The 25589-nt window shown below is 48.5% G+C and overlaps 1 protein-coding gene across 1 annotated transcript in view; it reads right to left on the reverse strand.

The window, feature by feature from the left end:
- Window positions 1-1360: 1360 nt before the first annotated feature.
- The window catches only part of LOC144099446 (uncharacterized), a 62077-nt gene continuing 37848 nt past the window's right edge, over window positions 1361-25589 (reverse strand). The window contains exons 11-14 of the mRNA XM_077632745.1: window positions 24391-24624; window positions 14162-14401; window positions 8507-8617; window positions 1361-1701 (exon numbers count right to left, since the gene is read on the reverse strand). Coding sequence (XP_077488871.1) covers window positions 1510-1701; window positions 8507-8617; window positions 14162-14401; window positions 24391-24624 — 777 coding nt within the window. The 3' untranslated portion in view covers window positions 1361-1509. The remainder of the gene's footprint in view (window positions 1702-8506; window positions 8618-14161; window positions 14402-24390; window positions 24625-25589) is intronic.

The following is a 25589-nucleotide window of genomic DNA, read 5'->3' on the forward strand; positions in this document are numbered from 1 at the left end:
GTTTTAGTTGCAAAGAGCATGCACTATTTTGAAAAAAATAAGGGCAACAACATTTGCTTGTTTATCATTTTCTGAAATTTTTTTTGTACTGAACAGATATTACATATTCAAAGCCAATTTTTCTTTATACAGTAAAAGCTCGTTAATTTGAACTGACGCCCGGGTCCCGGCATAGCCCTATGTATTTCAATGGGGGAGAACTTGAACAAGTCGGCATCCGCTACGGTTAGTTCGAACTAGGAGCCCCTGGCTGACACTGCTCCTCGTAGATAGTTGACCCAGAGCGAGTACAACATGCTGCAAGTTTACTAGAGATGTAAAAAATGGAAAAGAAAAAAGCCGAGTGCACAAGACTGGTGGAGCAGGCGCTCTGATGCATGCCAAAGCAGTTTTTTGCTACCGGAGGACTCGCCTGTGCTGCCGATGCTTTGGCGCAAGCCGTGCCAGGTTTTCATTGTGCCATAGTCGCTGCGTCGCGATCATGTGGTGTGCGGAACGCAGTATGGCGGTTCAGGCGCTGGCATCATACTTTTTGTTGGTGCTGCGAGCTACGTGGACACCAGTGTGGAGACGTTGGAGCCCTCGAGTGACGCCGATATAATTGAGGCAGCATGTTATCATCAGACGCCATAGGGCTCACAGGCAGTGAGCACAGCAGACAGCGATTAGTCCGACTGCTGCGACAAGCCTATGCCATAGCCAAGTGCATGAGTGCATGTGAAGTAGTGTCGGCGCTCGATGTTGCAGCACGCTACTTCTCTGCCAATGAGAACTCGAACGTTGCGTTGGAGCTCTTGGGCAAGCTGCAAATGATGCTGATGGAGTCTCAGCAGAAGAAATGCAAGCAAATGGCAATTACTGATTACTTTTAATTTTGACAACCCCCTCATAAACATGTTTTGGAGCATAAAGAGCGTCCTATATTCCAGCACTGAAGCTCGCTTCTCCCGCGAATGCATTCCAGTACTTGTTTCTGGCGCATAACTGGCCAATAAATTTGTTTCATTTGCCATTAGGACCGCATGAATTTAATTCTCAGAATCACCTGCCACAAACTTGTAGTAGCACCTAGCTCGCGAAAAGAAGTCTAGATGTGACTGCTTTGGATTCTGTAATGCTGCTCTTTCCAGCGGCCATTCAATAACTCGAACTCCGCTTAATTCTAACAATTTTCCGGCCCCCTTCGAGCTCGAATTAACGAGCTTTTACAACATTCTCATTTTAAATTTCAATATTTGCATACTCCTAATTTTGATTGATTTGATACAGATTTTGGTGGATAGCCCCGGAGGGGCCAATACCAGTGTGCTGTTGTTGACAGGTCACAGCATCACTGCAGGACACAATATCCGCCTTGATATCCGGCACAGCACATGATCCTCCTTTATTCAGTGAAGTGTATGTACAGGGGTGAGAAGACTAAAGATGGAGCTCATTCCCTGTGAGAGGAAACTAACGGCAGCCCCCAGCATGCAGACCCCAAGATGATGATCGGAAGACGTCGCCGCCTCAGTAGCGCTTGCCTCCGAGACCACCACCACCCGTACGCAGGTGGCCCATGGAGGGCCGTCCAAAGTCGGATGGCCTTGGCGCCGTGGGGCCGAGGCTGCTCTTGCGGTACTCATTGATACGCGGGCTGCCGCCGCCGAAGGAACTGCCGTAGGAGCCTTCCCTTGTGTCTCCTGCCCCCGAGTACATGTCCTGCAAAAGCAACAATAAGGCACTCGAAGGTACACTAAAGCCCCTCAATGAAGCAAAAGTAACGAAAAGCTTTGAACTTTCCGGCTTCCCTCCTCTCCTAGCGCGTCGCCGGATAACCAAGCCTCCCAATGGCAGAGGCATTGTGGTCACGTGTTAGCGCGCGCCTTTTGGCTCCGCATCAGACGCCGGCGCCACTGTCGGGAGTAGAAATCACGCTTCATTTTCTCTTTGTGCGATTAAGTTTTGGCGGGAAGTGTTTCTTGAGCTCTGTCGGTGTCTACGTGCTGCGGCGACGCTGAGCTTCTGTTCCGCTTACGGGTGCAACAACCGAAGAGATACCGCGAAAATGTTTTTCGTCACTCTGCAAAAAGTAATGCAGCTCGGCAAAAGGTTTGGCTTCGTACGATCGGCCAGGAAAACATTGATAATGTGCTGGATGCTAGTCTTTACGATGTGAGTGGCCGCTCTTGTTTTTTTTCGGAAGATTTGGTGTGAAGAATGAGCGACCGCAGTCTTGATGCTGTTTCGCACGGTTGCAGATGGCTTCGTTCGCTCGCGGGCTACAAAAGCCGTGCTTCTCATTGCCTTGATCCTGCCGTTCATGCTGCTGGCTCTGCTAGGCTCTGCAGGTGTAGTCTTGATGTCACGCATTACGTGGCGTATTCGTTTGGTTGTTGTCTGACTCGTTCGCGGACTCAACCCAAAACTTGCTCTTCATGTTGTTTGAGCTCTGCCGTTCACGCTGCTCGCTGTGCTTCTGGTCTAGCTTTCATGCTGTGTGCATTGCTGACCGTATTTGTTCTGGCAGCATTCATACAAAAATCGGCTGTTACTGCACCTTGGCACAGCAGCGGCAGCTATCGCTTGAATACTCCCTATCTGCGTGGATAATACTTGCGAATGCAAGCGAGGACCTCCGTTAAACGCAGTTGCATACATTTTCTCCTTGTGTTTTCAATTTTCGCGTCAAACAACTTCCTAAATGAACATTTTGCTTCAAACAGGGCTGAGTAAATTCAAGTTTTGGTTTTCCACCGCTTGAATTTCTTTTAAATGCTGGTTCAACCGAAAGCGATTAACTGCGGCAGCCCAGGCTGCTGCGCATGGAAATTACACGAGGAAAGACAATGTCCTCTTATAAGCCATTATTGCATATGTTGACCCATGATGACAATCACCTAAACAAACAACATTCTAGTGAGTCATGCAGAGCTGTGGCTGGGCGAGAAGCAGCAGTAAAAGCCCTTTTGCATGTCTGCTACTCAACCCAGACAATTAAGCCTACATGTAAATTATTGTGCTCACAACAGTCTTACAGTGCACAACTACGTCACCGTATTCGCCTATTTACAAACAAACAATAAGGGACTACCGTCAGTCGGATCCTTTTAACCTTAGCCTGCAAGGTGTCCCAGGTAGAGTAACTCCGAAGTAACTGCGAAGCTTTCCTGCACTTAAAAAAAAAATTAAGATGAGTAGACGCTTTCGCACAGCTGGCTGCACGAGCAAACGCGCCTTTGAGAGACTATATTATCGCGGCTTTACACCGCCCATGCGTTCAAATAAAGCGTAGGCCGAGGATGTTCACTGCTGTGCCGCGAGCTGGCTCACGCATGCCACTTCCACAGTGTGCACTGCGATCAAAGCGATCGCAGTACAAAAAGTTCCAATAAAGCAGTGTAACATGGGTCTGAACAGTTGTTTGGGTAACTATTATTTTGATCTCCCATGCCGTGATCTAATTGCTGCTGAATCGAAGACAGAAAATGCCACAAACAAGTGATTTGGGCCCACGGTGCAAGGGAGCGTTGGGAAGACACTCTGAGGATGGCCTGTGAGCTCGGCCGCGCGCTCCACCTTCACAGCATGCACTGCAATCAAAGCGATCCCAGTTCAAAAAAAAAATTCGATAAAGCAGTGCAACGTTGCTTGGGGCAGTTATTGGAGTACATAATTTTTAATCTCCTATGCCATGATCTGATTCCAACCGCATCCAAGGCAGAAAGCACACGCACGGTCTACTGTGCGCCAAAGGGCTAGCGTTGAGAGCGTCTGCTAGCTTCCCCCTGCCTAGGTGCCGCCACCGTCGGCGCCCAGGAGGAGCTGAGAGGAGCGCCGGCGTAGGAGGAGGAGGAGGAAGGAGATGTCGTTACATTTAGTTCATTGAGGGGCTGTAAGGTACACCCCTTGTCAAAAGTTTGAAGCCGAGGGGTTTGCCTTCCAAGCCACACCGTGTGGCTCGTAATGCATCCCCAGAGTTGCAAATCACCTCAGGGTAAGAAGATTGGTGGTCCTGGCCCCTCTGATATACAGGGCTTCCATGAATGGTAGTGGAGCCCCCCTACAAGGCTTTGAAGCAACAAGCAGCACATGGGGAACAAATGCAGAACCTGGCTGAGTAATTTACTAGAGTTACTAGATAGGCAGCCTATCTAGTAACTCTAGTAACAAACAGCGAGAGTTCTACATTTGTTTCCCTTGTGCTGCATGTTGCATGAGCTCTAGTAGCTATACTTTTACCTTCCTTAGCTTACGTGCCTACTGTACTGCTGAAGTCAATGTAAGTACCACTCTGGGCTAGTTGGTTCATATGCATCAAGGTAAAACCAGTGCTGGCTACTTCCAACTGAATCGGCTTATTTCAGACAGTAATAGTATATACCGGCTACAGAATGAAAGATTAAAAAATAAACACCGTATCGTCAAGCAGATGAAACCAAAAGCGAAGGTTCATGTGCCTTTTGTGCCTTGTGGAAAGCTCATGAGCATGATCGAATGAGTAACACATTTGCATGTCTGCTCTCTTATGGATCATGTGCTGTGATGATTCCCGTGGATTCTTTTTCTTCACAGCATCCTAAAACATGCCTCTGGGTGAGCTGTGGTTGACACTCATTGCACTTCTTGTTGTGTTATACAAGATCGCTGCCCGTGAATGTATTCACAGAATTGGCATGCTCGTGCAGCTGGTAAGCATTCCACCTGCCCAACAAACGTGCATTAACAAATGAGCAGTACCTCACACACCCCACCTGAGTCGCATCCAACACAGGATGTGGCATGTCTCTTGATACAGGGCGGGAGCTTGGCTTTTTCGTAGTTCACTCTTTGGCAAAGACCATTCAGCTCGTTAGGCAGCGAGAAGACAACTCGGATGCCAGCCCTCGTTCCCTATGTGCATTGTGTGCCTCATTGGCTGAAGAAAATTGAAGCTAAATAACCAGGGATGGCAGGTAACTATAGTAAGGACAGAGATGTCAGTGCCATCAAGAAGAGCATTCTTTTAAAGGGACACTGAAGTCAACTCCATTCTTTCACTTAGTAGAAATTGCTAGCACAGCTTTTTTGGGCTATGATGTTTAAAATGTGCATTTGCTGCCGAGATATTTCGATCTAAAAATAAATTTTTCCCGTCGAGTGAAACTAGAGATGTCAAGAGATTAAAGGACTCCATGATCCCCATTTAGAAGTGAACGGTGGTACAACCTTTGTTCGCAAAGTTCCAAGACTGATTTATTTTTTTCTCTAAAAATGATTCCCCAAAACGAATCTTTTAGCGCTAACCTGAACTATTTAATGTTAATTGGTGTGGCAGCCGCTAGATGGAACTACATGCAGAAAAATACATTGTCACTAGTCATCTGCGCATTGTACTTGTTGAGTGAATTTGGAAAAATGGACGTCCACCTCGAACAGTGTGTAAACATAAAATTTTGTGTGAAGCTTGGCAAGACAGCCACACAGACATATGAACTCCTTCGTGACGCTTATGGCCACGAGATTATTGCGGGCGCGAGTTTTCGAGTGGCACAAGAGGTTCGTTTCGGGGAGAACATCGGCGGAAGACGACACAAGGCAGGGGCACCCTTCAATCTCACGGAATGAAAACAACGTGGCTCAGATCAGGAAAATCGTACAGCAAGACCGCAGCATTACATTCAGCATGCTATCGGTTTCTCTCAACGTTAGTAAGACAACATGCCACCAAGTTTTGCGAGAGAACTTGGGGAAACGAAAGCTGAATGCCAGACTTGTGCCGCACTCCCTCACACAGGACCAGAAGGACACGCGGGCATCAGTGAGCGCTGATTTGCTCTCCGAGGCAGAGAAGGCTGCTGTATCCGTCGACAGCATCATCGCTGAAGAAGAAACATGGTGTTTTCAACACCATCCTCAAACAAAAAGGCAGAGCACCGAATGGCGGTCCACAAGCTCTCCAGCGTCGAGAAAGTTGCAGCGACAGAAGACCAAAACAAAGAAGTTGCTGATAGTATTTTTCAATGCCAGAGGTGTCATACACCACGAACTCGTCCCACAAGGGCAGACAGTGAATCAGGAGCTTGATATCCGCGTGCTCCAACTCATGCGTGATGCACTGTGACTCCGTCGTGCTGACTTATGGACCTCTAGAAAATGCAGCCTTCTCCACGATAACGCAAGGCCGCACACTGCTCTCAGCGTGACAAAATTTCTCACCAAGCACAGCATTACTGTACTTCCCCATCCGCCACACTCGCCTGACCTCCCTCCATGCGATTGTTTCCTGTTTCCTCGTGTGAAGAGAGCCCTAAAAGGTCGCTGGATGGGGAGCGTGGAGCCAATTCAAGACGCCACAACAAAGGAGCTGACAGCCCTGCCAAAAGAAATGTTTTCAAGCTGTTTCCAAGACCTCAAGAAGCGTTTTAAGCTGTGTATAGACTGCAAGGGAGACTATTTCGAAGGGGTGCTGCACAAATGATTTCAATGTTAAACGTGTTTTTTTTTAATGGACTCAGTCTCGTAACTTTACGGACAAAGGTTGCACTTGTACAACCTAGCTTCAAGGATCCGTAGTTAAAAAAAGCCCCATTGCAGTTTGGTTATGAAAATGACTGGTGGCAGTGACACCTGTGGTTCCGTTTTTGAACTTTTATAACTCATCGAACGTTTTCAGTGAAAGCAGCCTCCTTTTTTTGGAACGAGGTACCGTATTTACTCGAATCTAACGCGCACCTTTTTTCCGATATATCGGGTCCATAAATTGGGTGCGCGTTAGAATCGAGTATGACACTAAATCTCCGATATCATATCGCCATCGGCATTTCAAAATGGCCGCCTCGTACGCACTTCGAGCCTAGCTGTCTATGCCTAGCCAGCCTAGCTGCAGTAGCGTCCTCCTCGTGCTTAGTCTACCTGTTTTCTGTGTGATCTACCAGCATGGACGTGGCGACAGCGAAGATATGTCGAGTTCATCACGATGCCGCATTTAAAAGGAAAGTCATCATGCGTGCAGAGACGGACAGAAATCAGGCCGCATCACGCGCATTCGGAGATCCAGAAACATGCGTGCAGGACTGGCGCAAGCAGAAGAAAAAGATTTTCGCCAGCAAGGCTACACGAAAGGGTTTCAGTGGACTGAAGCAGGGCCGGTTCGCCGAAATAGAAGAGCGGCTCGCAGAATACGTGCAAGAGCAGCGAGCGGCGCAGCGGCCAGTGACGACTGATCTGCTCAAAGTCCGGGCAATGCAGTTAGCCCTACAAACGGAGCTCACGCGGAGCGACTTCAAAGCGAGCAGGTGCTGGCTGTCAAATTTTATGAAGAGAAAAGGGTTTTCTCTTCGAAGGCGGACGAGATATGCCAGAAGTTGCCCGAGGAGTATGAAGAAAAGCTGCACAGTTTTCAGCGGTGCGTTTTGAATTTGCGCCGCAGGAATGGCTACCATCTCGGCCAGATTGGAAATGCCGAATAGACACCGCTCTACTTCGACATGCCTGCCACCACAACTGTTGAAAAGAAGGGGGCGAAGCAAGTGCGCGTGTTGTCTTCCGGCCACGAAAAAACACGCGTCACCGCAATGCTTTGTTGCACCGCGGATGGACACAAGCTGCCCCCGTATCTTATATTCAGACACAAGACGCTCCCGAAAGGAATCGTGTTTCCGAGTGGCGTGATTGTGCGCGCAAATGAAAAAGGTTGGATGACGACGGACTTGGTCGCCGACTGGATCGATCACATCTGGCGCAAGAGACCCGGCGGCAGTTTGGGCCTGCGTGCGATGCTTGTGCTTGATGCGTTCAGGTGCCATCTCGACGAACGCATCAAGGACAAGCTCGCTGCATGCAACACCGACCTTGTCGTGATACCCGACGGCATTACATCGCAGCTCCAGCCGCTCGATGTTTGTTTAAACAAGGCGGTTAAAGACAGGATTCGGGCGCTCTACACCGAATGGCTTGTGAATGGCAGCCATGAATTCACTCCCAGCAACAGAATTAAGCGTCCCTCGCTGCAAGACTTCACTGGATGGGCGAAAGATGCGTGGTGCACGATACTGTCTGCCATGGTCAGCAAGGCCTTTAAAAAATGTGGTATATCGAATGCCATGGACGGCACCGAGGATGAAATGCTTTGGTCCGTCGACAGTGATAAGGAGTTGTTGAGAGCGACGACGAGTGAAAACAATCTTGGCAAGATAAGCCGTTTCCTTTTGTGTGTGTGCGTGTGTGTTTTATTATCGCAACTTTAGCGCATCGAGATTAAACCTATGTTTTTCCAAACGAGACAAAGTTGTATTAGTGTATGAAAGCGTGAGGTGCGTGGTACTTTTTTTTTTTTTTTTGGGAAGGAAAACGGGTGCGCGTTACCATGAAGGAGCTTTTTTTTCGGGGGGGGGGGGGGGGGGGGTCATGAAAAACGGGTGCACGTTACAATCAAGGGCGCGTTAGATTCGAGTAAATACGGTAATCTGTCAATACAGACCAGCTTAAACTTGTCATGAGTATCGCTTTAACATGCCCTTGATGCAGAGCGAACAGCGCCACTTACGGGTCCACCGCCGTAGCCCCTCTTGCCACCATAGCTGTCGCCCTGGTAGCCTGGACCGCTGTCATGGAATGCCGGCATGCCATGCGGCGAGTCCATTGATGAGCCACCCACCTGCAGCAGTTTAATTTCATTCTTTGAACTCTAACTTTGAACTCTACGAAAAAAAAAAACTCACGTATAACCCACATGTTTACCTGAAAAAAAAAAAAAAAAAGAACAGAGCACTAGATAGGTACAACTGCACACTCAGTGATCATTTCGTTTTCAGAACATTTATTCAAGCAACCACCACCACGTCACTCGTTATCCGATTCTCAATCGTCGCCGCTCTCACTGCTGCCACCCGAGGCTTCATCGCCATTCTCAAAGACGGTGTCATTCTCGGAACCAACCAAGCTGTTACTGATGGCACATTTTTTAAAGCTTTTACACACCAAGTCGGCCGGTATCACTTTCCACGCATCTGCGACCCACTGGCAAGGCAATGGAATATCAGGCCTTCACACGCGTCCCGTCTGTGAGAGGGCGTAAAGGCCATCGGCCATCCACTGGGCATACAGCCGCTTCATGTGTGCCTTGAACGGCTTGTTTAGGCACAAGTCGAGTGGCTGTAGCATGGACGTCATGCTGCCGGGTATTATAACGAGGCCGGTGCTGGCCTCGGCAAGGTGAGCCTTCACCGCATCAGTGCAGTGGCCTCGGAAGGAATCCAGTACGAGCATCGACCAGCGTGCCAGCATGGCACTAGGCTCAACAACGCTGCCTCAAGAAAACATGGCCAATGGCATGGGGAAGAATAAACAGACTATGAATGTGGATTTGGCTATGCCTTTCATTGGCCCCTCATTGGCTTGACAAGCATCAATGACGATGGGGATGGCAGACTACACAGGGGAGGCCGCCACGCATTGCCGTGAAGCTAAAAATTTCGCAGATAACCCGCACCCCCACTTTTTAAATGCGTTTTATTCAAATTTTGGTGCGGGTTATGCGCGAGTAAATACGATATGGTGTTTAAGGGCAGAAGTTGGTCTTAGAAAAAACATTTCTGTTAATGAAGTCACAATAAAGAAATCTTCAAGAAACATTTATTTTTGCCTGCCGATTCCAAATATGTAAGTCAATTTTATGTAAAGCAAGTCCCTGCACACTTATATAATACTGTTATGCAACTTTTTGCCGAGAGCTTTCAATAAATTTTGCTGCAGGAAACTTGCTAGAACACATGCCTTTGGCTTATCTTTACTTCAAGCTATGCAATAAGGGCAAAATTATTATCCTGCCTATCATAGAAGTAGAGTTACAGGGTTTTGAATTTGCAACTTCAGAAACAGGAAGAAAAACTTGTATTCTGACATTTCAAAATCCTAAAACTCAGCTGAATCGCCGCACCCATGATGGCGAGCCCTTGAATTGCGCCCTCGTGAGTCTAGAGGCACGCGTGATCTCTACCGCTTTCACGCGGATGCATTCGGCAGTCACAGCCAGCGATCTTGCACGCAGCGTGACCTTCCCTTCCAATTCTGGATACGCTGCGGTCCGCATCTCTACTGCTTTCACGCGGATGCATTCGGCAGTCACAGGCAGCGATCTTGCACGCAGCGCAACCTTTCCTTCCAATTCTGTACATGCTGTAATCCGCCCAAGAAATGATGTTTTCTTCTGGTTGTTGCAAGTTGTAATACGCAGCTCCTGCCTTCGCCTGTACTGAATGCTCTTTTCAAATAGTGCAAATTCGCGCTGTGCCGCCAGGTTGCTGTGAGCTTCCGCGTACTAAATCGCGTTTTTTTTTTAATTGCCGACGGCTTCCGCTCATTTTGAAACAAAATGTGAAAAAGGCAGCCTCTAACCAAAATAGCTCTGCAACTATGGAAACGCAAAATGGCGGCACTGCTGCTGCTGGCGATGGTGATGGAGGGACGCTGTTGAGTTCAGCCGGCCATTGTTGCAAGACTTCCGTAGTTTTTCCGCCAATGACCGGTATATAAGACGGGGATGGACTTTTCACCATGGTTTTTTGAAGAAAAGTTCGACCTATATTCCGGTTTTTACGGTAAGCCTGCTGTGGTCGGCATGCCTGGTAGCGCGTGCAATCACAGGGTGGGGTCCAGTTGTTTTGCTGGGCCAGCCACAGTTAGGCCTGTTTCACATGCTGCAACTGGACCGAAAATATTCGGTGTAGTCGGTCGGGCCGCAGTGCGATTTTCGGTCACTGGTTTCACATGCAACACCGACACAGCGAATTCGGTTGGAGGGACAGGCAAGGTTTCCATAGGCAACCCATTATTAAACGCGACAGAAACGTCACACAGAATGAGTTGATGATTTTATGACCAGCATATTTTTAGATGCAAGGCAATATTTCGCATGTTTTGACTAGAATAAACAGCTTTGCTTCCACCGTGGCAACAGCTCCCACGTGACCCACACGCTGTCTTGGCACTCCCCATTGGTCAGTCGCAGAGCGAACACACCGACACTGCGACTGAATACCAACCGGACGGAACTCGATCGCAGGCCGTCTGCGACTAGACCGAGGGCCCTCCCCAGTCGCAGACAGACAGAATTCGCAGCGTCGCAGGAGAAAATCTCATGCATGTGAAACGGGCCTTATGCGGGGAAAATGTAGCGTATTTACACGATTGTAACTCGACCTATTTTTTTTAATTTGAAAATCGGAAGTGTGGGGGGGGGGGGGGGGTCGTCCTACAATCAAAACGAAAACATCGCGTTATAAGTAAAGGCGAGACAAACGAGATATCGGGCATGCTACAGCGTGGTTGCATTTTTGCTGCACGGCTCCGTCACATCGCTCTTGGTGCTGGCCTTGAGCAGCTGCTATGTCAACCCGCAGAACCGGCATTCCCACCCCGCGTGAGGTGGCCGATGGTGGCTGTCGATAAGCAGCAAACCGGCACCAGCCCCCTCCCCACACCTGGCCGCAGATAGCGTCTGCTGATAAGCGGTGGCGGCCCGATAACGCATTCGCATTCTACTCTTAAGGGGGGACGCGGGCCTTTGGGACCAAAAATTCGCGAAAAAATCGACTTTTCAATTTGGTCATAGTTGGATAAGTCTCATCATTTTCCATCTTAATTTCAAGTTTCAGGGCTAAATACCGCGCAGTTTACGAGTAATCGACACGCAAACATGCAATTTTGACAAGATATCTTGCGAAAATAGGTTAGAAAATGCCCGTTCTGCGTCGCGTGTCGTGCCAAAAGGGGCCGGCGCAGCAACGCCTCAGCTTTCTTTCCCGCCAGAACGAAAGGTCTACTGCGATTGGTCGCCAAGAAAAAGACAGAAAAAAAATATAAAATGCGGCAATGCTATTGGGTGTTGGAAACAACCACGTGGTGAAATTCAAGCGTCTCATTGGCCGGCGCCATTTTTTGAACGCTCCGCGCTTGTCCTGCGACGCCATTTTGAAAAAGAACACCGTGGCTTGAAACCTCATCGGAAGTTCGCAGCGCGCATAAGTTTGGGAAGCAAGCGGAAGACACAAGTTCGTCGGAAAAGATGTCCACCAGCAGCAGCGGAGTGCCTGAGCGTGAACCGGCGGATGACGCGACCTTGGCAGCCGTTCCGGCGTTCGTTCCGAGCGCGGTGCCTATCGCAGCTTCAGAGGATGACTGAGAGCCGGAGGATGGTTTTACTTAAAAGTGATCGGAAGAGGGATAAGGGAATAACGAGGCACAGGAGTGCGATTCGGCGTGATAAGCGCTTGTTTACCAGCTTCGGCGTCCGCCTTCGGCACGGAGCAAATTGCGGACTCGGGCGAGATTGGCAGTAGCGGGTCAGATTAGACACATTTCTGCCCAGCACTGATCGCGAGGATTGCGAAGCACGCCGATAATAAAATCGCCAGTTCGGCAGCAATTTCTGCAACCTAGCACGAGATGTGGACGCTAGCGAACGAGCATGTAGACGACAACCCTCCATTGCCTGCGGAGCTACCGATGTGGTCGTAGATTTGGTGGCGATCGACAGACTGCTTCACAATATAATGTGCACCCTCGAAATCATTTTTGCAGCTTGCTAAGTGCCGGCAACAGCAAAAATGTGATTCAGACTATTCACTATGCGCCTTCTAAGCTGTTTGTTTTGGAAAATTAAGCACTGCAATATGCTTACACAGCTTCAAAATGTTTGATTTCGTTGTTTGCGTTTTTCTCAGTTTCATTTTCTGCATCACCCTACACACTGCTGAAAAGCTTTTCCCAGCTTTGGTTCCCGCAATTTTCACCATTCTTGTTTTATTTGAAAGCTGAATGATTGGACCTTGCAATAAAACCATTAACAGCACTCTTAACAAAATGTGGAAATATTGAAAGGCATAAATAAAAATCACCTTTTTCCTCGCCACTTTTATGTGAACTTCAAAACATTGTAACTTTGGTTACAGAAGGGCTAGAACACTGAAAGTACCCTTATTGCAAGCATTAATAATAGTAGAATCCACTGGGCTTAAAATTATTTGAATCTGAGTAGCCAATTTTTTCAAGAAGTTGTCAGAATAATTTCACCGAAATTCTTGAATTAATAACAAACGACTTAATATATACACAAAAATGGACACCATATTTGAAATCAGCACACTAAAATACATAATAGCTGAAGTTTTCATTAGGCTAAGTACAATATTAAAAAATTTTTCTCTAAGACCCTTACATAATAGCTGAAGTTTTCATTATGCTAAGTCCAATATTAAAAAATTTTTCTCCGAGACCCTCTTCCCCCCATAATAGGCGTTGTCCAAGTTTTTATTTTTACTTTCAACCGCGCACTCGGCACTGAAGGGAGTGTCAATAGTTGATGGAAAGACCGCTGTTCCAATCGCAGCGGCACCCCCACTCGAAATCGCAGCGGCACCAGGGAGCGTCAGTAGCCGATGGAAGAGCCGATGCCGCTCACGCGTAGTTTCTCTTTGGCTCTGACGCATTTGACTACTGTCGGCCGTGTTTCACAAGTTTTTAATATAGTGCTTCGTCATTCGTGTTCCGGGTCCGTTAAGCGACCTGCGCTCGTTCACGGCTACATTCAAGATGGCTGTCACTCTTCACGCTGAGGAAACGAACTGCGCGCCGGGCCGCAAGTTCTACGTTTGCAACGGGTGATACAGGTGTGGCAGCCGCAGCGAGGCAAAATCTTCAGCTGTTCCACGCGATGTCGTCATGTGGCTGTTTGCGAAGTGCGGGATTTCGCTGCACGACGATGCTAGAATGACGAGCTGTGGGACCGCAGCAGCTATCACGACGGCAGCGCTAGTGAGGACGATGGCGCAAGTGTGGACAAGTAGTCCAGTAACTAAAACATTTTCGTTTTGGAATGTGCCCACGGGCGCACCTGCGCGCAGCAGCCGATAGCGGGTGGCGATAAACGGCAGCCGCTGGGTAATGCTATCACGTTCAACTATTCAAGGCCAAGCTTAAACAACCTACGAGGTTTTTTTTTTATTTTTCGGAAATGTGATTTGTGGCAGTCGACTTACAATCGTGTAAATACGGTATTTACCCTGACACTATTACAACCTCAAAGCACTAAGCAACCAAGGTAGTTTTGAAACTACTAGGTAATGAGGTACGGTTCAATGCAAACAGGACCTGCAATTAATTGCGTGAATCAGAACGCAAAAGCGGTTAGCACTCTACTCACGCTGTATCTCTGACTCTGGCGTAACTGCTGCAAGCTCTTCTGCAGGTCGATGTCCTGGAGGCCGCGAGCAACTGCTGCAAACTCGTCGTCATGGTAGCCTGCACCACCACCACCTCCACCAGTCATGTTGAGCAGCCTCTGCTGGAGCTGGATCATGGTCTCCAGGGTGGCGGCCACGGAGTTGGGATCGTTAGGAGGGCCGGAGCCACGACGCTCTGTGTAGTCCTCCAGCATGCCGGACTGTATGGAGGAAGATGAGGTGTCACACCAAATGGACATATCGGGACATCGTGCTATTGCATAATAGTCTTTAGGCCAAATGACATCCATGTTCAAGGGGCTCCCTGAAACTGCCCTTATGCATGTACACATATATTATATTCGAATATTCGCACACCCGCAATTTTTTTTCCCTGCCTTAATGCTTGCTACCCCTTAAGTCATAAAGTGCATCCATTGAAGCCATGACAGAAAAAATCTTAACAAATACATCATCAGAAAAAGACATGAGAAAACATACTCTGCATGGTTTTAATTGCTCAGTGCAATCTTTTACCTCTCAGCCAGCCAGCAATGCGCAAAGTAAGAGGTACGAAATATTGCCACCATGAATGATAGGTGGCTTACAGCACGTTCACAACAGAAGCCCATGAAGTCATGAAAACTATTTTTTTTCCAAAAGCATGAAATAAAATCTAGCTGGAAAAAGAAAAACCTGCTGAAATGACTACTTAATTAGATAAAATGAAATAGTGTGTTTGATGTCCAGGACCACTATCCCACTTCAAAGAAGCTAATAAATCTACCGCCCAAGTCCCTTGCCCCAAGCACAAGAGAATCTTGACAATACAATCATGGATGATAGGGTTTCCCAAACTCCTTGGCTGAAATTCGGATATTCTGAACGCACTACAGCACCACTACGGATGATACAAACGCAGAAGCCACAACTGCACCCTCTAGCACAAGGTGCTACCCTTGTTGGTCGTACAGTATCCTCGATCGCCATGATTGGCAGCCGCAAAGCACGTACTGCAACCCCTAAGCAGGTGGCGTGCAACCGTAAATAAATCTCATATAAACAGTAAACACAAGGCGGGTCGAAGAACCATTTTCTAAGCATTTCACCTCAGATAAGCCGAGTACGAAAGCTTGTAGCCATCGCAGTAACGATTTTTCTGAATAACGTCAGATGCACACTGCATGCACACTCTGGGGCTGTTAATGAAGGACCACTAACGGTGTGACGCGGTAGCAGGGGAGGCTCCTCAAAAGCGGCATCATCGCACGTGGAGAGGCGCCATCACACAAACTGTGAACAGCGCGTGATGAGCGTGAAATTTCGGCCCAATAAAAATTCGGGGATGCTTAACCTCTGCCTTCAGGGTATGACATGGAAGAATTAACAGGTCCCTTCATCGGAATGGTGTCCTCTTTGCATTTGACTTTGCAGACATCAACACTGTTCTTTACCTTTACTTTATTGTACTACACTTTTTAGTTTATCACAAAACATACAAGGCCTCCCTATAACCAAGTCAAATGAATGTTCCTCAGTGGTCGATGGGCAGTACACCCAGCTCACGACCCAACGGGCAGCGTTTCAAGTCCTGGTTAGACCATTTTACAGCGAGAAGCTGTTTTAAGGAGCTCACCAGCACCGGCAGTTCAGTCCCATCCCCGGCGCCCCTGACATTTCACGCGTCTTATGCGCCAAACTACCAAGTGCGAAAGAGAGGGGACAGACATCAATAACTGACATCCCGACAGAGGCTTCTGCCATAAATTAGCCGCAGTTGTGGCATCGGCCAGGCCAGCAGGTCTCCATATCTGCGCTTCTAGCAAACACCCCCTCCGCATGCGTTCCCTGTCCTCCCTCTGTGGAAGCTGGCATGTTTTCGTGCCTTCGTTTTAGAGCACCCCCTTCCTCCCCTGCCCAGCACCCCCAAAAAGGGCGAATTCAGGTGAAGAAAGCATCCTCAGCTCATTTGTGGTCAACTCGGCGCTGCTGCCCAGGATGACACAAGGTGAGACTCCAGAGCAGCTGACTGCATGAAGTGTGCCGGTGCGCCTGATTGCAAAATAACGTAGAAAGCAAGTGAGCGCTGTGCTACATTTAGCGATAATGTTGTGTCTCAGCCACTCGCCATCGGAGCTTTAAGAAAGGTACCGTAAAAACCGGAATATAGGTAGAACTTTTTTTCAAAAAACCATGGTGAACAGTCGACCCCCGTCTTATATACCGGTCACTGGCGGAAAAACTAAGGAAGTCTTGCAACAATGGGTGACCGAACTCAACAGTGTCCCTCCATCACCATCGCCATCAGCAGCAGTGCCGCCATTTGCGTTTCCATAGTTGCAAAGCTGTTCGGTTAGAGGCCGCTTTTTCACATTTTGTTTCATAATGAGCGGAAGCCGATGGCAATTCACCGTCGCGGCGTCGCCTTCAAGAAAAACGCGATTGAGTACACGGACGCTCACGGCAACCTGGCGGCACAACACGAATTTGGAGTATTCGGAAAGAGCATTCAGTACTGGCGGAGGCAGAATCTGCGTATTACAACTTGCAGCAACCAGAAGAAATCATTTTGTGGGGCGGACCGCAGCGTATCCAGAATTGGCAGGAAAGATTGCATTGCGTGCAAGATCGCTGCCTGTGACTGCCGAATGCATCCGCGTGAATGCGGTAGAGATCGCGTGTGCCTCTAGACTCATGAGGGTGCAATTCAAGGGCTCGCCATCCTGGGTGTGGGGATTCATGAAGAGGAAGGGCTTTGCTTTACGGCGCAGTACTTCTATGTGCCAGAAACAAACACGCGGGTAGATGGGCGCGGTACTGTTAAAAAATTGGCCGGGTGTACATACGAGCAGCATTTAAATGAAAATAAATATTGTCACCGTTGTGCAACCTGTCAAGTCGCATTTGTTTCAAGGTAAGGGTGTCTTTCGGTACTTTTTCCATTGAAACAGATTTTTTTTTCATTTTTTGAATTAGCTAGTTGGGGGGTCGACCTATATCCCAGTCCGGCCTATAGTCCGGTTTTTACGGTAGACTCTTGATGCCGTTTAAATCTAACACGCTGTTATTTAGTAAGCGTCAATGTCATTTATTGAACAGCAACAGGAACACCGTTGCGGGGACAGCTTTTCCTTAATTATTCGTGTTCAGCAACAGCTTTTGATTTTCAGTGCAGTTGCTTTTTTTCCTCACAAGATTCCAACACCACTACGTAATGGTGTTGGAATCTCATCACGACTCCGTGTACTAAAGAGGAATTGTGAACTGTGTAGCGATAACATCACTTCTATATCGTGTGATCATTGTAGGCTATTTGAATTACCTGCGCAAGGTCATGATGTTGCGACGCCATCACCCTCTCGATCAATCACAATTTTCTCAACATGCCAACACCAACTATGACAGTTTCTCCGCTGAATGGGGCCCTTAATGCTATCGCACTAGAAGAATTGAAGAGTCATGCAGACAGAACCAAGGAAAAAGTGTCGGAACCGGAACAGCAGGACACCTTCTGATCATAAAAAAGAACTCAGCGTCTGAGGCTGTGCAAAAGCTATACTCACTCACTATGGCACCTCTTTCTTCCTTTCTTCTTTCACTCCCACCTTTATCCCTTCCCGCCCATATGTGAGACAGATACTGCTCCATTTTCTGTCCCCAAGAAGCAATGCAGGGCCACCACTGCCACGGTCTGGAGCAAAACTCCAGAAGGAGAAACTAAACCCATTCGGCCGTTCAAATTTTTTGCGCCGAGGCCCTCCGAATGTCATCACACCTGGCAATGCTTCATGCAAGAAGTGTGCGGGCACCTCTCTGAGATATAACATTTGACATGACACGGGATACCAGCACGACCGCTCGCTGTGTTGTTTGCACAGCAACACGGCCTCTGGTCGGGAGCACATCTGAATTAACAAGCATCCAATGCCATACAGTTACATGGGTATTAGCTGGGGCCACGTCAGCAGTCTGAATTATCCAGATTTCTGAATTAATGGCAGTCTAACAAGGTTTCCCTAAACTAACAGTAGGTGGCAAAGAGCTAGAAAGTGAAACGGGATGGGATAGGACTCCACCAGTCATCATTCTCATCACACAGTGGGAGAAGGAACTAGAGTCATGCCTGCGCACATCAGGTGGCAGCCTCAGCTCCTTCGCATTTGCCATGGCTTTTGGTTGCTGGAATATGGTAGACTCGCGATAATTCAAACTCTGATAATCCAAACTTTTTGGTTTATTCAAACAAAATGCAAAATTTTTGTTGGTTGGCTATATTTTTAATGCATTTTAAAGCCTCTTAATTTCAGTTCTCTTAAATTTGCTGAATTCAAACTTTTTGGCTAGCTCCAGCACACCCGGAGCGCGCAAAAGATCAGTGGCCGAGGTCGGATACGTTGCAGAACCATATCAGCTAGTTCGGCCCGTCCAATCGGTTAATCATGAACGTGATCCAAAGGCAGGCCGTGTCAATCAGAGTCGCCCCGTTGCCACACAGCTTACCGTATTTATTCGAATCTAGGCCGATAGTTTTTTCAAAAAAACGAGATGTAGAACTTTTATGTCGGCTTAGATTCGAGGATTTCGTTTCGAGGTTTCGTATTCGTAAAATACAGTCAAACCTGGATATAACGAAATTGAAAAAAGTTCGCAATTTTTCGTTATATCCAGGTTTTCGTTACATGCAGTTTTGGGTTAAGACTGGTAAGGATTATGCCAAAACGAAATAAAAATTCGACAGATATCAATTCAAGTGCACTCGCCATTCAAAGAATTTATTTAATAGAGAAAAACTGCGTAATTTTCGCTTGCTGTTTTTGCCCAATCGAAGCCACTACTCGGCGCTCCAAGGAAACTAAGGCATCCATGGCTGCTTCATCGTCCTGCGAGCCGACGAAATGGCGCAGAACGTCCACCGCGTCCATCAGTTCCCTCGCGGTGGGAACAGCACAAAACGTATCAGGCTCTGACGAACCGTCACCTTCAAGGCTATCTTTAACGGTTTCGACAAGTGCCGCATCAGTCATCTCTTCCGTAGCCACGGCGCCGTTGTCCACGAACAAAATGTTGCACAGCTCGACACCGTCGGGCACCCCACCGTTCATGCGTAGTTCATCCCACGCTTCTGCGACCTCGGGTGGGCTTGAAGGTTCGTCTTCAGTGACTGTAGCTTGAATGGCCTTATTTACCTGAGCCTTGGCGAAGCAATTGGTGATCACTTGTGATCCGACCTCTTGCCACGACGCAGCAAGCATTTCGATTGCTTGGTAGATATCCACTTTTGTTGGCCATTCAAGGCGGATGTCCAGGAGCATCTTCTGTATCAATCGACGCCGGTAACAGCATTTAAAGCTGTTAATAACCCATTTGTCAAAGGGCTGTACCAGAGAAGTGCAGTTAGGTGGCAAATGCTGCAGCTCGACCTTAGAAAGCTGTAGGCCTTCCACATGGTGCGCGGAGCAGTTGTCAAGCAGCAAACAAATGCTGCGAACTTGTCGCTTGACATCTTGGTTGAGCTCCTTCAGCCAGTCGTAAAAAATTGCCCGCGACATCCAAGCTTTGGAGTTTGCCACATATTTTACTGGCATCCGCCCTGTTCCTTTAAAACATCCGGATCGGGCATTGCGGAAAATAACAAACAGGATTCGCTTGTCGCTGGCATCAGTGTTGGCGCAAAGCAAAACCGTCACGCGGAGTTTAATTTGCTTTCCACCGCGGCAGTCTTCTCCTTTCAGTGAGAACGTGCGGCTCGGTAACATTTAAAAAAACAGGGCCGTCTCATCAGCATTATAAATGTCGGCAGCTTCATAGTGGCTGAAAATGCCGGGAAGCTTCTTGGCCACCCACGAGGCAGCAGCATCGCTGTCTGCGGAGGCAGACTCGCCAGATACCACTTTTCCGACGACACCGTGCCGGCTTTTAAATCCTTGTAGCCAGCTGTTACTCGCTTTGAAGTCGTCGTGGCCCAGGATACAAGCAAAATCTATGGCTTTCTGCTGCAAAATCGCGCCACTTATGGGCACGTTTTGTGCTCGTCTGTCCAAAAACCATGCAAACACGGCGTTGTCCACATCAGCATACGTCGACGTCTTCAGTCTTTTCTTCTGGGCGCTTGTGCCCGACTCCATCGCACTGCGGATGCTTTGTTCTGCAGCAAGAATGGTTGACAGGGAGCTGGCTGGTATATTGAAGCGGGCAGCGACATCCTTCTTTTTTTCGCCGGCGGTAACCGCATTCAAAATCGAGAGCTTATCTTCAAGCAACAAAACTTTGCGTTTCCTCACAGCAGAACTCATCGTAACGAACCGACACCGTAAACACACACCAACACACACACGTCAACACGCTGACGAAGAAGGCTTACCATAACTGCGCCGCAACACCACGAAAAATTTGTCATAGTAGTGCCACCTAGTGTCAAGCTACAAAATGAAAGCTTAAAAGTTGCTACGCTTGCCACGGAGCGGCGATAGCGGCGCTCAACATCATCATCATCACTGAGGTCTGCTTGTTTGCTGCGATTGCAAGCGTTCTGCTCGCGGCCTACTTTACCTTTTAATATAAAAACTTACTTAAACAATATTCATTAAAGTTGCGCACTGCCCGGTCAAATTTCGGGCAAAACATTACAAGATACAGCTCGATGATCAGAGCCACGGATTCGTTACATCAAGGTCAACTGCCGCAACGAGTTCGTTACATGGAGGTCGCCTATACATGGGCTTCAATGGGGGATGTGCTGGGGAATTGAAAAATTTCGTAAAATCCAGGAATTCGTTACATAGAGGTTCGTTACATAGAGGTTCAACTGTACGAATAAATGTAGCACGCAGGTGGCGCCCCCACAAAACGCCAACGAAAGACAGCACTGTAGCCGTTGCTATCCGTAGCCGATACTGATCAAAGCACACATGAGCACTGGCTGCCATTTTGGCCTTGTTCTGTTCTCGTGCGGTGGCGTGAGCACACTCGCAGCAGTGAAGTTTTCGTGCGTAGTTTTTATCACCAACACCATGGCACCAAACAGGCGGTGCCATTATAGTGCCGCCTTCAAGCGGAAAGTTATAGTCGCTGCAGAGCAGTCGTCAAATCTTCAAGCCGGGCGGGACTTCGGCGTGGATGAGAAGAATGTTCGCCGTTGGAGGGGGCAGCGTAACGAAATTTTTGCTTGCGCGGCAACGAGAATGGCTTTCACGGGCCCCAAGAAAGGCCGCCATCCAGAAGTGGAGGTAGCTCTGGCCGAGTTTGTGGAGACGCAGAGGTCAGCGGCACTTCCAGTGACCACGGAAGTGCTGCAAGCCAAAGCAAGAGAGCTGGCGAGAGAGCGAGGCGTCCCCCGGGAACTGTTCAAAGCCAGCCGGGGCTGGTTGCAGAAGTTCATGAAGCGCTTTGGCTTCAGCCTCCAACGTCGCATGTCCATTTGTCAAAAGCTGCCGGGCGACTTCGAAGAGAAGCTGATCTCATTTCAGTGATTCGTAATAAGGAAGAGGATGGAGCACGGCTACGCCGTAGGACAAATGGGAAACGCTGACCAGACGCCGGTATGGTTTGACATGCCAGTGGCGTGCACCGTGAACGAAAAAGGTGCCAAGGAAGTGAAAGTGCGCTCGGCCGGATACGAAAAGCAGCGCATGACTGTAATGCTGGCCTGCACGGCGGATGGCCACAAGCTGCCGGCGTATATAATTTTTAAGAGGAAGACTCTACCAGCTCGGGAAGTGTTTCCAAGAAATGTGATCGTCCGCGCCAACGAAAATGGATGGATGGCGAGCGATATGGTTGAGCAGTGGATCAGAATGGTTTGGCAGCGGCGTCCAGGGGCCCTCTTGGCCAAACGTTCCCTCCTCGTCCTGGACTCTTACCGTGGACACCTCACTGACGGCATAAAAGCTGAGCTTTCCGAAGCCGGTACCGACGTCGCCATCATACCCCGGCGGCATGACAGGCCAGCTGCAGCCTCTTGATGTGTGCCTCAATAAGCCTTTCAAGGATCGGCTGCGCAAGTACTACGTGGACTGGCTTAGTGAAGAGCGGCGCGAGCTTACACCAACAGGCCGAATAAAGCGCGCCTCACTGGGAGTTGTAGCCACTTGGATAGCTGCAGCCTGGGATGACATCCCAGAAAGCTTGGTTGCACGCTCATTCCGCAAGTGCTGCATCTCTAATGCACTTGATGGCAGTGAAGATAGTGCACTGTTCGAGGAGGCCAGCGATAAAGAAGTCAGCGATGATGATGACGAATGAGCGGGGGCTGATCCCGGGCTGGCGTTGCATATGTCTCCTCGCCCAACGCCGCCTCTCCTCCTCCTCTTCTCTCAAAGCTCCTTTGGCAGCTTTTTTTTTTCAACGGTCCCTCTCGGGGCCATCAATCACGCTTCGGCAGAGCATGCAGGCACGATGCTTCCCGCTGTGTCTCACTAGAGTTCCTCTCTCTACACCAAGTCGCCTATGCGCAGACACATGGTGCAGTCGTTTCGCGCCACGCACTTTCACGTGCGCGGCGACGTAAGAACAGTCGTGTCGCGTCATAATTGTGATAATGAGGTATAAACAGTGTTGTTTTTTCGGCCGGCCTACAATCGAGGTAAGTTTTTTTTTTTCTGTGGCCTTCAACTTTCGGGTCTCGGCTTAGAATCGTGGCCGGCCTAGATTCGAGTAAATAAAGTAATTTTCAGAGTTTCGCTACTAGCCCCAGTATCGGTTATCGGCCGCGCACTGGCGAGCCAAGGCCAGTTGCGCACCAGTTCGGACGCTGATTGGCGCGTAGCTGGTGGTTTTTTCTTTTTGGGCATCTCGCTGTTCCGTGTGTTCGCCTGGCTTCCCTCTGCGTGATGTGTGCCAAAAATGTATGGTCATCATGAGCTGCCCCTTGTATGGAGGCTTCACCGCTGCAGCGTTGTGAAGGAGGCTGCGGAAGGCTTTACTTTCTGGAGCAGTTCTGCTTTGATATTCCACACATTGGGCATGCAGTAAAACAGACGGAATTACGAAAAACTGTCACTACCACACAATTTTTAATAAAAATCTGACGACCATTGCTCATTTTTTTCAGCAGTTAAATTTTGCTGCAGTGCTAGACTGTTTTCGAAACAAGCTTTTCATAGTCACTAAAGTAATACTGGCAAACCAATGCATTACTAACAACTTTCTAACAACTTTTTTTTTTCAACCATACAACAAGCTGAATACTGCTGGCTGAGTAAAGGAATCAATGCCTTTCAACCATATTTTATGTTGCGTTAAAGTATTTTAGCTATGTTTGCATAATGAAACAGTTCTAAAATACTATTTGTAAGCATAAATGTTCATAGAGCAAATCACACTTAGCCCTGAATCATATAAAGGTACATAGAAAGGTGGTCTCAATAAAGCTGCGATAAGTCTGGGATGTTAAAAGACGACGGTTCATTATTATCCCCCCCAAAAATTATTTTAATGCGTTTTGCGGAAGCTGAGTTATACGCAGACAAAATCTGAACTTCCGCGTCTTCGCGCCTTTCCCTCTCCTCTCGCACGCCAAAACAACGGCGCTCCTCTGCCGACACCACCCATTCGGCCCCTCCCCTACCTTCGCTGGCTGCGGAACGCGCGGAGCAGCCGCGGCAGCGTGTGACGTATGAAAGAGTTTGACGCTGTGAACCAATGATTACCCCCGGCGGCTGACGTCATTTGCAAGACGTGACGTCGTCTGCCAGGTTTTCGCGCAAAAGCCCGGCACCGTTTGTCGCAGCGAGGTGCGAAAGCGGGAATTTTTAAAAATTTATTGTAAATTTCCCGCTCGCTTTTGAGGTCTCATACGCGGCATGAACGCTCGGTGGCCTGTACTCTACATAGTGCAAACATTTCAAAACCAAGCTCAAACACCCCTTTCTGTGGCCCTTTAAGGTGCACTTCCGACAATTCAAACTTCTGATAATTCAAACATAAATCTGTGGTCCCTTGAACCTTGAACCTTGAAGTAATGAGTCAACCGTAGTATTCTGGTGCAACCTCAGTGCAATTTCATCTAAACCCACAAGTTTGTAGCAGTATATAGCAGGTTTAATGAAATGGTGCAGGTTGGTGCAAATGGCACAGCATTCCCACCACTGCGTGAGGCATAGTTTTTGAATAAGGATTACTGCTTAAAATTAAGAGGCGTTATATTCAGAATTGTTACCACACTGGAGCAACAGAAGGGGGTCAGCCTTTGCACGAGGCAGGGACGCCGTACCTGGGGTTGCGGTGGAAGGCCGCCATCAAACGACGGTCCAGGCTGCGGTCCCCCGTACAGGTCCCTGGCAAAGGGGGGGTCGACAAAAGGCTCAGGAGACCGCTTGCGTGGAGGAGGGCCACTCGACCAGATGTCCCGCGGTGGAGATCGCATGCGGGGCGGAGTCCATGGGGGCATTGGTTGCCGTGAAAAGGGTGATGGAGAACGGAGTCGTTTCCGCGCTGGTGGCGGAGCCTGTAGTACACAATGTGAGTCAGTGATGAAGAAAGCGGAAGGGCATCATCACTCAGTTGTACATCACCTCTTCAAGCACTAATTAATTATTAACCAGGGAGGAGAAAACCTTGAAATTTAAGAATTCTTCCGGAAGCATGCAAGGATGCCACAGAAAAAGCTCCTGCCCTTCCCGAGGATTACCGTATACTGCTGTGTGTAGACCACTTCTGCAATAAGGGCTCCCTGGGCAACACCAGATTGCTCGCTGGACTGTTGTGCACGCTTGAAGCAGTTCAGAGAGGAGCTGTTTCAACATCTCCCTCGCCTGATGCAAGGGTCTACAGTCGACGACCGATTTTTCGGACTCTCTAGGGACTGCGAAAACGACTTAAGGGGAGATGCACGTCGAAAAAGCGAGTTTTCAGAGTAATTTTTCAGTTTTGAGTTTTTGCCTGTAAAATTATCTTTGGACATTCAGCTACAACTTCCCATAAGATCAAGGCAAAATTCGATCGCGAAATTAGTAATAAGTCTATTTTATTCAACCACGGTGGCTCGAGAAAGTGCTGTTTTTCGCGCAAATCGTCAACTTTCGAGCGCCTGCATCTTGAAAATGGCACGTTGCCCGCCATTGCCGTTTGCTGGGAGAGGTTGAGTAAGCCTTTTTCTCGTAGACAGCGCCTCCTGCAGTTTCGTATCTGGCCGAAAATAATAACAAAAACACGTTTTTCTCGCATGCTCCGGCAGCTCTACTGATCACGTGGTGCTCTAGCGAGGCCGCCATTGGCCCGGACTGATGCGATGCTGTGGCGAAGCCTACCTCCTTCCTTTCCTGCTCTCGCTTTGTGCGGCTAGTACGGGGTCTCGATCGAGCTCTGCGGCCTTTTTTGTTCATTCGCGATGGACAACTCGCAAAAGCGCGATTTCCGAGCTCGAAAGTCTCGGACGAACAACCCGTACCGAGGACGCCGTCGCAAACCTCA

The sequence above is a fragment of the Amblyomma americanum genome, chromosome 7 (genome assembly GCF_052857255.1).
Source record: "Amblyomma americanum isolate KBUSLIRL-KWMA chromosome 7, ASM5285725v1, whole genome shotgun sequence".
Lineage (NCBI taxonomy): Eukaryota > Metazoa > Arthropoda > Arachnida > Ixodida > Ixodidae > Amblyomma > Amblyomma americanum.